The sequence below is a fragment of the Rhinolophus ferrumequinum genome, chromosome 3 (genome assembly GCF_004115265.2).
Source record: "Rhinolophus ferrumequinum isolate MPI-CBG mRhiFer1 chromosome 3, mRhiFer1_v1.p, whole genome shotgun sequence".
Taxonomy (NCBI): Eukaryota; Metazoa; Chordata; class Mammalia; order Chiroptera; family Rhinolophidae; genus Rhinolophus; species Rhinolophus ferrumequinum.
Genome location: NC_046286.1, coordinates 101,409,406 through 101,423,754, shown reverse-complemented (window position 1 = coordinate 101,423,754; position 14,349 = coordinate 101,409,406). Strand labels below are relative to the sequence as shown.

The 14,349-nt window shown below is 47.9% G+C and overlaps 1 protein-coding gene across 1 annotated transcript in view; it reads right to left on the bottom strand.

The window, feature by feature from the left end:
* The window catches only part of IGF2R (insulin like growth factor 2 receptor), a 100,007-nt gene that overhangs the window by 16,167 nt on the left and 69,491 nt on the right, over positions 1-14,349 (bottom strand). The window contains exons 27-36 of the mRNA XM_033097012.1: positions 13,941-14,156; positions 13,050-13,180; positions 12,671-12,768; positions 7,282-7,418; positions 6,009-6,199; positions 4,304-4,430; positions 3,162-3,281; positions 2,572-2,828; positions 2,048-2,266; positions 335-484 (exon numbers count right to left, since the gene is read on the bottom strand). Coding sequence (XP_032952903.1) covers positions 335-484; positions 2,048-2,266; positions 2,572-2,828; positions 3,162-3,281; positions 4,304-4,430; positions 6,009-6,199; positions 7,282-7,418; positions 12,671-12,768; positions 13,050-13,180; positions 13,941-14,156 — 1,646 coding nt within the window. The remainder of the gene's footprint in view (positions 1-334; positions 485-2,047; positions 2,267-2,571; positions 2,829-3,161; positions 3,282-4,303; positions 4,431-6,008; positions 6,200-7,281; positions 7,419-12,670; positions 12,769-13,049; positions 13,181-13,940; positions 14,157-14,349) is intronic.

The following is a 14,349-nucleotide window of genomic DNA, read 5'->3' as shown; positions in this document are numbered from 1 at the left end:
TACCGGTAAGAATAGAATCCGTAATGTTATAGTTTTAAAAAAAAGAAAAGGTTATGACCCTTTTATACACTGGTAGGCCAAGGTGAATGCCACTTCTACACTTAAGTCTTCATGTTTGTAAATGACAGTAAGCCTGCATGTGTAAAACCTGCCGTGTTAATTCAGGGCGGGCTGACTCACTGCTAAATTCATGCATTAAATTATTCAGATGCTCTACTGCCACGTGTGCTCCAAGGTGGATACTGTGAATACGACATCCTTAGATCTGAAACCCTCTGGATTTCCAGCTCATCCACACCTCAGTTCCCAGGCCGCACACAGGCGGCACACTTACCATGCTCACGCCTCGCTTACAGTGGAATGCGATCAGGGAGGTGTAGTTGAAATGCTTGTCCGCTAAGCAGGGAGTACTGCTTTCAAAATTCAAGTAAACTTCATTCGCTACAGGATTGAGTATTGGAGGTCCTGAGACTCGGCCAATATCCTAAACAAAGAAAAATGCAAACATTTCAGGAAATTCACTGTTCCCCAGGTTAACACAGAATTGCAAAAATTAGACCTCACCAGTCTTGAACATGAGTAGCACCTAAAGAAACTGGGTTAACAGCAGTGAGTACTCAGCAAGACTTGACAATCAGATGCTACACAGAAAATTCAGTGTTTCGGGGGTTATCAGTTTTGATGCTACGGTTAGTAACAATTGTTCTATTTCTACTCATAGTCCATTTTCAAAGACTCCAGGCTACAGGAATTTTTCTCTCCAGCCACATCAAGAATGCTACACAGTCTTCTGTGACCCGAGAGCGGGAGGCAGGACCCCTGTACATGTCCCACGCTGCCCGCCTCTTCACACCTGGCACTGCACCGGGACTGCCCGCTTACTCGGCAATGCCCCCAGTCCGTCTGCAGGGAGGGCACAGAGCTTGTTCTCCTCTGCTGCCTCCCACTACTTAGCACAGCACCGGACACACACTGCCCGCTCAGTCAGTAATTCTGAGTAAATGAACACAGGAATGCGAGACAGATGCACGACAAGGAGAGGTATGTATGTCTGTCTGGGATGAGGGAGTGTGAGAAGGAAGCTGAGACACTCCTCACTGTGTTGCATGTTCAGGCCACGACAACGCAACACATTCTCCAGTTAAGAGAACTTACTACGATTTTTAAAATCTGAAAAAGGGTAGCCAGGCAATAAAATACAGCAGATCGAACCTCTCAGAGAATGACTCACACATCAAAGCCCCAACCTGCACTGTTAGACTGGATGACACTAAAACGCGCTTTACCCAGGCCCTCCATCCCCCACACAGCTGTGGCTTTGTTAAATTCACGTCATGGCCAATTTCCCTGCCCACTCCCAGCACTGCACCACGACAATGCCGCCCGCAGATAATGTCCATCTTTTAAAAACACATCTAGATGCCTTATGACAGGGCTCACTATTTAAAGAATAAAAATAGAAAAACCACCTTTGTGCTGCATTTCAAATAATAAAACCTACCAAGGATTTGACAAAACATGAATATAACTCATGAAGACGACTTCTAAAGATCAAACTCTATAATTAAAAAATGCTAGTGTAAAACCAAAGCTTTCAAAGCAGAATATTTAGCTACTAGAAAATCTGCTTTTGTCCTTAGTTACCACTCATTTACCAAAGGAAGAGCTTGCATTTCACAAACGTTTCAATGACACAAGACATTGCATTCCGAAGAAACCCAAGCTCTGCCGATGTTCCTTCTTGCACATTACGTAAAAAAGTTCTCCACTAGGGTCAACCTTGAGACTCCTAACACGATACAAAACAATGTACCTATACATGTGTTCACATTTCCTTCCACAACTCAAAGACCTTCTGCGTATCGTCGTCAGCTGATAGCTCAACGCACAAATCCTGCCACGAGTCTTGCCCCTGGTCACAGAACATGCAGAGTCCCGCCCCACTTTTCCATTCTTTCTGCTTGAGTAACCCCAAGGGACACAACGTGAAGGTTACTGTTACAAATCTTGCAACACCTGTTCCCCCGCTTGGACTTCCCACACTTACTATGGGGGCACCGTTGACCGGCACCTTGCACACAGCGGCTCCGGCGGGACAGGGCAGCCCGTGGATAGGATTCAGCGGCTGGCAGATATTAATGTAGAAGTCGGGGTTGGTGTCGGAGGTGTCATCCTCGCTCTCGTCATACGCCTCGTAACCCCCAGTGCGGTGGATGAGGGGAGACAAGTCGATAATGGAGCTACCATTCTTCACGGAACATTCCGGCTGTTAAAGAGGAAAGACCTCTTTGGAGTCAACAGTAAAATTTCCCATTAAGTCACCCAAAAGAATTTAAAAGCTGATCAACAATAGGAAAAACACAAAGGGTGAATTCACGTCCCCAGACATTTGGTTACGTAACACTGGGCACGTTGAACCAGTTATTACTGGGACCCCCGAGGTGGATGAGACACGCTGGGCATCTGCTGGGGGGCCAAGTGAACTGCAGTAAAACTGGTGACGGAACCTGGGGGCTCCCAGGCCTCGGGCATGCGTTTCTCCATGTCCCACGTGCCCAGCCCCCCACTCACCATCTGCTCGCACGCCAGGGGCGTGTGCCAGGAAAAGAAGAGCGTGCACGTCTGCTTGTCGAGGGAGATGAGCATGGGCCTGTTGGTGGGCCCGGCCTCGGGCCTGCACACGAAGCTGATCACACTCTTGTACCTCAGGCCGGATTTGGAAGGACAGAGGGACCCGTCCTCATACACCAGCTGTAACACCTGATCCACGTACATCAGCCTCTTGTTGGCTTTGCCCACACTGATCCTGGTCTGCCCGAAGCAGGCCCCTGCACCAAACGTGGAAGGGGGAGGAAAGACACACCGTTGTGGGCTCAAATGACAAAGTGCCTGAGGACAACTTTCTGCAAATCTATAGACTTTCAAATTCATAGTTAACAGTCGTGACTCTGAGTGGCGATGCGGTTTTAGCAAATGTTACACGTCTACTGTCCACGTGTACGCCACGCGGCCACCTATCTGCCGCACGTTAGATGCGTGCTGTGGGAGAGGAAGCTGCCAGATCTTGGCTCCTACTCAGCCCTTTGCTGGAGGAGTGAGGACGTGAGGGTGACCTCACAGACAGGAGAGGCAGACGTCAGGCAGGAAGTCGCCGCCCTTACCTACGCCGGGGGAGCAGTTTTGATTCTCCCCACAGATGCTCATGTAGACGAGCCCCTTCTCGCTGTAAGCAGCAGTGTATCCAGCTCTGCCACTTAGAGAGTTCAGGTCAAACAGGTGTCCTGCAAGGGGACGGGGACACAGTGACTCCAGGGACCTGAGACGCAGGAGGCCCATCACCAGTGCTCACACGGGGATCACAATGGCCGTCAGGACTCCCGACTTCTCACCATGAAACACCACCCCTTTCATTGACGGAGCCCTAAGAAGGCTGACTGCCTAGCCCGTATCACAAGGCCATCAGTCCCCAAATGGCTGAGATGGCTTGTCTTTTCCCAGAAGAGAGCAGCTCCAAGCATCCTCCTCCATCTGGAGTTGGGCCACAGAAGCCACTAGGATTCCAGGGGGACGTGGGAGTCCCACTGGCATCACTTCAGCTGCTAAGAACTGCCACCTGCATCTTCCCGGGTCCCCAGTGCACACATGCACTGGAGGTCTCCTCACCGCCCCATGCTAACTCTGAAGGCGACAAGGACGCTGACTTAGCCAGCTCTGCAATCCTACAGCTGGTGTGACTGGGTCCCTCAGAAACAGGAGTCACGGGGACCACGACTTTCGTGAAATGGTTAATCTCCTCTCCACTGAAGGGGAGCCACAACCAACAGATCGGACAGGCCCCCGAGAAAAAGCCAATCACGCACACACAGGACAGAGTGCTGTCGCTTGGGGGGGCCCTGCTGCCCAGCTTCACATTGGGTCCCTCACTGTGGTAACTGGTGACAGGCCGGGTCCCTCACTGTGGGGCTGGTGATGGGCAGGGTCCCTCACTGTGGGGGCTGGTGACAGACAGGGTCCCTTGCTCAGGGGGGGGCTGGTGACGGGCAGGGTCCCTTGCTCAGGGGGGGCTGGTGACGGGCAGGGTTCCTCACTGTGGGGCTGGTGACAGGCAGGGTCCCTCACTGTGGGGCTGGTGACGGGCAGGGTCCCTCACTGTGGGGCTGGTGACGGGCAGGGTCCCTCACTGTGGGGCTGGTACGGGCAGGGTCCCTCACTGTGGGGCTGGTGACAGGGTCCCTTGCTCAGGGGGGGCTGGTGACGGGCAGGGTCCCTTGTTCGGGGGGGCTGGTGGCGGGCAGGGTCTCACCTGTGGCAGGGTTGGAGACCTTGCAGTCACCATGCACATTGCTCCTCACAGGACAGGCGGCTGCAGTGGGCCAGCTGAAAGTGTACTCACAGTCTTCCACCGCACTGATAAACATAGGCCTGGAGTTCTAGAAGCAAAGGACAGAGAGCTGCTGATCAGCACACGTCTGATGTTTGGGATAATGTACCGTACAGCAGGCTTCTTGGCAGCACACCACGAACACATGAGATTTCTGTCCCAATGTCTACGGGTGACAGCAGAGTTAGAAAAAGCAAAGGGTCAGGATTTGTTCCTGAGACACCACTGGAGGCTTCATACACACGCAGGGTCAGAGACGTACCCAGAGCCGGAAACCCGCTATGGGGGACCAGGAAGGCTTTCTTAGCGCTACAGCATTACAACAGGGTTTGGGGACAGACTGGACAAAGACGCTCAAAGGGCTACTGTGAGTCACAAATGAGCAAATAAGTGATAACACTCTGAAAAACAAATGAACTGAAATCTGTGATTCTGAACAAAACAAAGACCCGTCAGTCATTCTCCAAATCCCCGAGCTGCTCTGTCCGCGTCTGCAATGCAATGCCTCTCGTCCACCTCGGAGCTACTGACATTCACTCAGCAGGTGACCCCTCCCAGATATACCCGTTGACGACTGCCCGGCCACGACACGGCCACACTGCAGTCCAGCCTCCTGGCACCACGTGCAGAACCCATCTCCTATGGCCCTCACGCCCCTATCACAGGTCAGACAGCTCTTTCCTCCACCGCCATGAACCTGTGGGCTCAGTGCAGGAGTTGACGGTCTATCCGTACCCCAGCGGCTCCCACTCAAGTCGAGGCCAAGCTCTGCACAGTCTTCCCAAGAGAAACCTCAGCAGCCACTTCGGTCAAAAGGGCCGGCTCCAAGCGCCCGGGCTTCCCCCGCCCTGCCTCCCCCACCACTGCTCACCGGACACAGCTAAGAGGCCACGCCGTCCTGACACTCAGAGGGCTGGCCCAACTTGACCTTTCTCCCAAACCAGCTAAACCTCAATCTTACACAAAGCACGTGGGGCTCCACCTTTATCTCCCATGCGGACATCTTCCTGAGGTGACAAACAGTCCCAAGAAACCATTACTTTAGCCCACCTGCTTAGCTGCCCAGACCAACCCACCGGGAGCAACCAGTCACATCACGGGGATGGGACCAGCCCCGTTCACTGGGCACCAGCCACGCCCCAGAAACAACACCCAGCACTCGACACCTCCTCTCTCTAACCCTCACAGAGATGTGGCAAGATAGGCATGTCTCCTGCGATTAATGTGTGAACAGCTTCGAGTGGCTAACTAATTACGCAAGTGACGCCAGGTGGCAAGCGGAACAGCTGCCTCTGAGCCAGATCCACCCAACCTTCTGCTTTTCCCAAGCAGCCTCCATGAAGACAAAGGGCGTGTTGTCAACCAACTACCGGTTTTCTCTACAGCCTTTGGGGATCTGAGTGAAACTTTAAAGAGAATCAATGACTTCTGAAGCCAGAATTGCCAGGTCAGGCGTCTCGGGAGCCAGAGAACCGCAGAGCCGATGGGATGCCACGCTGCCACCAGCTGACAGGCCGAGTCATCCAGAGCTCTCCAACTCCCGTCCCAAGGGAAGTAAGACGTTGGTGACCATTAAGTCCTACTGTCCCCAAAGCAGCAGAGCACCGCTGAGAAAGCTGTCACTTACGACTTGATTCTCGCTGCAGGTGAATCGGATGGTGGTCGACTTTTTCCGAATCTGGTCTGGACACAAGTCGCCATCAGTGTACTTCAGGACACTTATACCATCTTTCCACTGGGGACCATCCCTCACTCTGCCAAGGTTCACAGGCTTGGAGCCGCCCACCAGACACACGGCCGCTTCCGGAGGGCATGGCTCTGCAACACAATGAGATACAGAAGTTACCTTTGGCCATTGTCCAGTGTTGACTTTAACTTCATCTGGCAAGTGACGTCAAACACGCTACCTTGATTCTAACAGTCACTCCAAAATAATCTGTTTCTTTTACATACATCAGACGACAACAGTACCACATGAGTTCTCGCTCATTGAAATGCTGTCGGACCAGAGATGGACTGGGGTACGCATGGGGTGTGGGGAGAATCCAAGGTGCAACAGCCTGAATTACTTCTGAACCCCAAATACAATGAAGCTACACTACATAAAGCCAAAGGCACATTTTAAATGGCATACATTTGTGCGCTGTCTTTAATCAAGAAGTCACCAAGACCTCTGATTTCCCAGGCCCCCAATCATCTGTGCCATCTGCCCTGGGTACAGATGTACTATTCATGGATTAAGACCACGGTGTCACCAATCTTCCCAGCACAGAGCAGGGAATGGGGCCCACGGCCTCACACTGTGCAGAGGACAGAAACCACTTTAGGTAAAAACAAAACAGTGCCCCCTTCGAGTTGAGCCCCAGAAGATGTGGGTGAGGCCGTAGGAAACTCCAAGAAAATGGGACAAGTGGCCTCTTCGGGATTTCAAGAGGCCGTGGGTGGCACCAAGGTTACTGCGGATTGCTCCTGGTCCCACAGGAAGAACTGACTTCTAGTCTCACCACCGGCACTAAGGTTTGGGTGAGTTGGCTCCTGCATCGTAAAAGGACCACTCACCCAAGTTACTCTCAATAAATGCAACGAACACGCACTGTTCCACACCCTCTTATCTCCTCCTGTCCTACTAAGAAGAATTACCTGCCACCATGATTAGTTCTACCCACCTCCACCTCCTCATGTTCACAAAAGGTTACAATGTTCCCAGCAGAGCCTTCAGCACTGATTTATCCTGGGCCACACCAGGGATCGGTCATTAAGACCCTTCACTTGCGCCTCCTGCTGCTTCCTGGCCAAACCACTCGTGTCACAGGACGGAATGCACCTGCACAGAGCCGTCCCTACTCGACCTCCCCCCATAAAATGACTCCAGGCCTTCAGGCCCCCGAGAGTCCTCTTACCGGAGCCAGGCTGAGGAGAGAGAGACTTGCAAACATTGATGAGGTAGTGCTCGGTGGCCCCTGTCCTCGTGACTGCTTCCCAGTTGTCACTGTACTTTGACAGGGACGAGAGGTCGTAGTTGTTGCCAGCCCCATCTCTGCAGGGAAGAGAACACTGCATCAGGTTCACCTGCATTCTGACCGATGCCGTCTGGACAGGCTCAGGACGAGAGGCGCAGGCCACCCGGACAGCCTGGGAGTCAGATGTCCCCCAGGGACAGGACTTTGGACTGGCCCGCTCCCACCTCCAGTCGGAATCAGCAACAACTTGAGTTCAGGAAACTTCAAGACTGACTTCAATAAAATTATATATTAAAAAAAAAAAAAAAAAACCCACACTGAACACCAAGCCTGAAAAGTGCGTGCTCTCCATGCTCTCCATGCTCAGGATGGAACAGACATCCAGAGACCCAGAAAAAAGACACTAGTAAATAGCTAACACACAGGGAGCAGCCCCCCAGCACAGACTGCTCTTAGCAGGCCACCTGCTGTTGACACCTTGAGGCCACCAATAGTCAGTGAAACTATGATGGGTTGTTGCTGACCTTTCTGCTCGGGCTACAGGTTTATTTACTACACAAATCCTACATGCTGACAGTTACCGAGCGCCTACCCCACACCAGGTGCAGTTAATGGTGGGTTAAGACCAACACTTGGTACATGGTCCCCGTGGAGCGCCAGGTCCAGGTGAAGACGGAAGAGTAATCACAGACACCACTTCATTAGGTCCAAGCGTATCAGAGGAGAATGAAAAGCATTCGTTCATTCAAAAACTACGAGCTAAGCTGGGGATATTATATTGAACAAAATGACAAAAATCACCTCTCTTACGAAGTTTACAGAAATTACTAGTGGGAAAAAAGATCATAAACAGGATAAACTTTTTTAACTGTATAGTTTATCAGGAGGCAATGAGAGCTGAAGAGAACAAAGGAAGGGAAAGGGGATATGAAGTCTGGGGTGAGTGGAGACAGGAGCTGAGATTTTAGACCAAGTTGCCTCACTGGGAGGTGACCTCTGAATAAACTCTGAAAGATACAGCACAGCCAGCCAGCGACCTAGTAAAGACCACCACAGGCAAAGGGCCTGAGGCACGGGGAGCCTGGCACCGTCGAAGAAAAGCAAGGAGCCCCGTGTGGCTGGAGTAGAGCAAACGTGAGTGAAAGAGCAGGGGGTGAGGCTGGAGGTAATACAGGGTAATATCACGTAGCGTTTTTCAGCTCGTAGCAAGAATTCAGCTTGTAGTTCCAAATGAGACTGAAGAATCACTGCATTGAAGGCTTTCAGCAAGAGTGGCCTCATCACACATTTTACCAGGATCACCGAGATCACTGTGCTGGGCTAATCCAACACACGGCAGGGGCAGGAGCGAGGAGTCCGACCCAGAGGCGGCTGCGGTGAGGCAGGCACGAGACGAAGGCAGTTTTAGAAGCAGGGTGGCACACTGCTTCCAGGAGAGAATTCTAGATACTTTGAAGGTCGGTGGGCCACAAATGGGAAGTGAGGGAGAAAGGCGCGAAGGACAGAGTTGGCAGTAACTGCTATGGAATCTGGGGGAGAGGCAGGGATTTGCAGAATCAGAACCTCAAAAACTTCAGGTAACAGAGTATCCGACAGAGACGTGTTTACAATGGTTAAAGACCTAAAAGAAGGAATGGAAATTACAACAAAAGGATGCAACCCAGTGCGGGGTCACATGGAGGGAAGAAATGATGAGTCAGGAAGACTACCAAACAGAACTCCTAGAATGAAGAAAGTCATGAAAATTAAAAAGGCAACGAACTGCTAAAACAGCAAATTAAAATCAGCTGATAAAAGAACAGTCAAATTGGAAAATAGGTCTAAGGACATAGAATACTGTACAGAAACAGATGAAAACGGTATTAAGAGACATGTGGACAGAATGGGGAGGAGTAAGACACGGTTAATAGAAGTTACAAAGGAAAAGGACAGAAGAGATTAGAGGCAACATTCAAAGACACGGTAGCTGCAAACATTCCAAAACTAATAACAGACATGCATCTTTAGTTTTGGAAAGCACGAACTTCCAAGCAACATAATAACAATAAAACCACACATAAACCAATCATACTGAGACTGCAGAACAAGCACAAGAAAAATGTATACAGAAAAGATAACTTATCTACAAAAGAATGAAAACAGAACTGACAGAGGGCAGACTCCCTAACAGCAATAGTCTGCACTGGAAAATGATGGAATTCCATACTCAGTGAGGGCAAAATGAAGTCTTTCCAAATAAATACCACAATTTAATTCTACAGACCCTGTTAGAACTACTGAGCAGTGTTACTCGAAGTGTGGTTTGTACCCCAAGACCAGTCCGCAAGCATAAGGAGCCAGAAAACAAAGAGGTGACTCGATACACTAGTTCCTTCGTTGTCCAGGGCGAGGGTGACACCACTGATTTATATTCTGGTGCAAGCTCCTCATCCCATCAGAGACCAGTAGCAAATAGTTTGCAAACCAGCACTCAGAGCGGCACGACACTAAACAAAGTTCTTCAAGAAGGAGGAAAATTAAGTCAAAAGGAAGGGGTAATATGCAAAAAGGAATAGCAAGTCAAAGAAAGTGATAGATTTATTTCTTTTCCTTTTTATAAAAAGAAATTTATATAGTCAAGCAATGAATGATTATTTTTGAACAACCACAATAATGGCTTCTTTGAGCAATAAGAAAATGAATCACTGCTAAAACACTGGACAACTAGACCACGGAGATGGGGGCAGGGGGCTCAGGGACACTGCATTCTACATTATTTTATCACTAAAGAAATGGGTAGAGTTCTGATTAACTTTAGTTTTTTTTAAGTCTAAGATACATATTTAAGGCAACCATTAAAAGAAAATGAATTATAATTCAGGGAATGGACAATAAAGTTTAAAAAAAGAAAACAAAAAAAAGTTATAATTAGTATCCTCAGAGATCATTACTTATTCGAAATTTACAATGTAAATTTCCAAAGGATAGTTGGTAGGAAAAGTTTAGAGAATCTTCCAGAATGGAGGAAAAACACAAAGATAAAAGCAACAAACTTTTCACCAGCCATACCATGTATCTGCCTTCAAAATTGTGGGGAAATTATTTTGAATCTCTAATCCCATAGATCGGAGAGCAAAACAATGGCATTTTCAGAAATCCCAGGGGTTCTTTTTAAGTATACGAGAATGTACTCTAACAAAATGAAAAAGGACATGAAATCCAAGAAGCAGTGTAGTGTGGATCCAAGCCCAGAGTGATCCCAGAGCAAGCACTAATCAGAAGACCAGAAATCAGAACTGGGAACCACAGACCTTCCTTAAGAAGATGTGATTCACCCGTACACACAGCACCACAAAGAACCAGATCATCTTAGATACAAAGGGAAAGCCAATTATTCTGTCAACAATAAAAGAAAATGATAGTACAAAATGCCAAGATTAAAAAGCTACCGAGATAGCCAAGTTCCAAATAGGAAGCAAAACAAAATGTGGCATGACTCTTTGGAGCAACTTATGAAATAGAAGGAATGGGAACCTCCTGACCTAAATACTCAGCCTGTTTTCCTTCCAAAAGAGCAGGCTAAGTGACACGGGATTATGCCATTCTCTGTAGATCTAATCACACCATGCAATTTTGCAGTAAATGATGTTTACCCAATATTGTAAATGCTGTTTATTAGTTTTTAATTCTTTAGAATCACTCTGTGAATATAGTAGGGAAAACCATTAGAGTTACCAAACATAATATAAATATTCTAAACCTTGACAATGTGCCAGCGATGGTTTGTGACAGGAAGGTGACAATGGAGAGGCAAAGCAGACAGAGGAGAAGGCAGAGGGGCCAGCAGCATCTGAGACCCTCACCTTACACAGCAGGAAGTAAAGAGGTGTTGTCTAAAGGTGAGGGAACAAGAAATAGATCTTGGAGTATAGTATCTAATATTCTAAAGGTAGCTGATAAAAAATAAAAATGAAACAAAAGTGGAGCTGCGTAGACAGGAAAGGAGGATAGCATACAAGAATTAAATTTCTCATCTTGTAAGACAGATCAATACCATTTGAGGTTGACAAACTGGTGTATATATATATCATTTAGAGTCATGGAAAGCTCCAGAAAGAACTACAAGAAGATGTGATAAAAAGCGGAATGAGGTTGAGGTGTGAGAACAGGGGTGGGGGAAGCTTACTTCGTCATATACATTTTTGTGCTCGTACGAATTTATTACAATATACATATATAAACTTCCATCTTAACCAATTATTCAATTTTCCTTTGACTTCATTCTACTTTTAAAAACTTAGCACAAATATTTTTGGAAAAAGCATTATGTATAAAGAATATCGAAACAATACTCCTCGTACACAAATATCAGGAAGCTGAAGACAGTCTCCAATGACAGTAAGAGAATGGCTAAGCAAATTATCCACCTAGAAGAACAGTGCATATTCATTTGGAATGAGAGATGAATTTGTTTCACATGAAAATGCTTACAAAACATTAACTGGAACAGGTAACATTATTAAACTTAAATTATGATTTAAAGATGCTAAATGCATGCACTTCTATACATTACTAAAACTTCAAAAATTACTACTTTGTCTACATACAAGTAACACAACAGGATAAAAACTGGGAGGAAACATGGAAATGACTCAATTTTTCCCCCGGGAGGGATGCTGTAACTCAGCAATTCTTTTTGGGCTGGGTCTTCACAGAACTGTCAGCAGGTCCCTCAACTATTCAGAACGTCAGACCTACAAAACCAAAATCTCCAGGGACAGGACCCAAGACATAGCCACTCTGTAATAGTTCTGAGGGTGACTGTTGAATTCACACACAGTGAAGCCCTCCACCTCATCGCATGAGTTGCCCAGCACCCAATTTCAGGAGTACATTTGAGCCCCAGGTAAGAACAGACTGGGAGCCAATGACGACCACGGAAAACCTGCAGGCTGGGTGTCACCCCCTCATGCTGACAGCCCAACCTGTGCACGTCTGCCATCACACTCTCCACGCCTTCTTCACGGCTGTGTCCCCAGACCAGCAGTGTCTAAGAGAGCAGCAGAGGCCAGGTGACATCCTGGTCACTCTATTCCACTTACACCTATGAATCATTCAAGGTTTTCTGGTTCGACTCCAATCACTTCCCCATGTGCAACGCAAAATAATCACAGGCTCTCAGTTCTGGCAGTTTTGGGAATTAACCTAATCCAACTCCTCATTTTACGTTAAGGCACAGAGAAATCACTTGACTAATCTAATATCATCGTCCATACCATTAACCATTAAAGCAAAATCCTATCAAGTTTTTGACCGTCCCAAAGCAGTAACAACATGTGCGTTAACTTACTTGAAAGAACATTCGGTCAGGTCAAAAGGTGGGCAGGCATATTGAGTTCGCCACTCGAACAAGTAGGAACAATCTGAAGTCTCCTTGAGAAACACCGGCTGGAAAAGTCAGAGACAAACACGTGACACGGGAAACTTCCGTTAGTTTATACTTTGACTTTTAAAGATGAAACTAGTAAGGGATGATTACGTTCATTAAAATCTATGCAAATGGATCAAGGTCTCAACATATTTCCTGTAAATAATGCATTTAAACTAAAGTAAGCAGGAGATTTGATGAGACCTAGGAGCAGATTCATTTTATAAAGATAATAGCAGCAGGGAGGGTGAGGTAGGCCCCCCACCACCCCAGAGACTTCCTGCGGGCTCCGAGCCCTCACCTTCTGGGTGCTGCGGTCGCAGTAGAAAAAGATGGTTGTGGAGCGCTGGTACACCTTATGGCACATGTCCCCCCCGGTGTAGTTCAGTTTCAACAACCCATTCTCATAAGTCAGCTTCTGATTAAGGAGACCTGTTCAAGAAGCAGCTCATTAAAGAAGGATTGGTTCCGGAAGTCCCCTGTTATGAATGCTTTTCGTAACAGGCACATTACATCGCACACCCTGAATAAGCAGACGCCACGTACGCCTGGCCTACCAGGACCGTACCACCCGCTCCCTGTCACATTCCACAGCAGGAAGAATAACACCAGGCTGCTCTCACTCAAAGTTGCAACATTACAGACTAACCACAGGAAGGATGACATGCAGACTCCCCTCAGCCTCATCAGCTATGCAGATGTCACTTCCTCTCCGTGGCCCCTAAGGGTGGCCCACGTACTCACCACGGCAGCTACTTCAACATCTTTCTTAAAGGTTCTCAACCTTATTATCATTGGCCCAGCTATTGAGATAGCATGCCGACCAACAGCCAGCCCTAGAAGGTTTACAGCCCAACCCCGTGCTAAGCATGTCTACTTAGACTCAATTCTAGAAAGTACTACCTCTGAACACCCATTACTGGCTAGTTCAGTGGGTCCCAATGTTGCAATAAAGAAATATGATCTTAGAATCAGTAACTGGTATTGCTAAATAAGAATGAAACGAACGCTAACAATACTCGTCAGCATGTATGCCGGTTAAGAATGTCAGAAATCACATCACCGATACGCTATCTTACGAAAACACAACAGTCATGCTTCCTGCCCAAGAATTAGATATACTCTTCAGCGTAACATCTTAAATACGTAATCACACTGCTTTGCAACAAGAGCAGAAGAAAAATCACGGTACCTGCCACTCTTTGGAATCCCTGTGGCCCCGGCTTTTCCTGACACGATGAGATCACCCTGGACGCATCCGTGGTTGAGCAGACATCTGAAGACAGCTTCCCACAGACCCGGAAGTAGTAGTTGTACTCGCCGGCACTCACAACGGTGTCATTTAGGGCAAGCGGCTTCAGGTCATACAAGTTGCCGTGCCTCGGATCTTTCACCTCACAGTTGTCTCCTTCAAGAACACACGAGAGGTGAAGGCCAACTGCACTTACACATGCATCCATGCTTTGAGGCGAACAGTTACATAACTTTTACTCAGGCAAGTGCTATCTTAGATGTCATTTCCACATGATCTCATTTTGGTTACATACATAAATACAAACTGCCTGGCAAACAGATTTCTAGAAAAGCCTTGGTCACAGGAT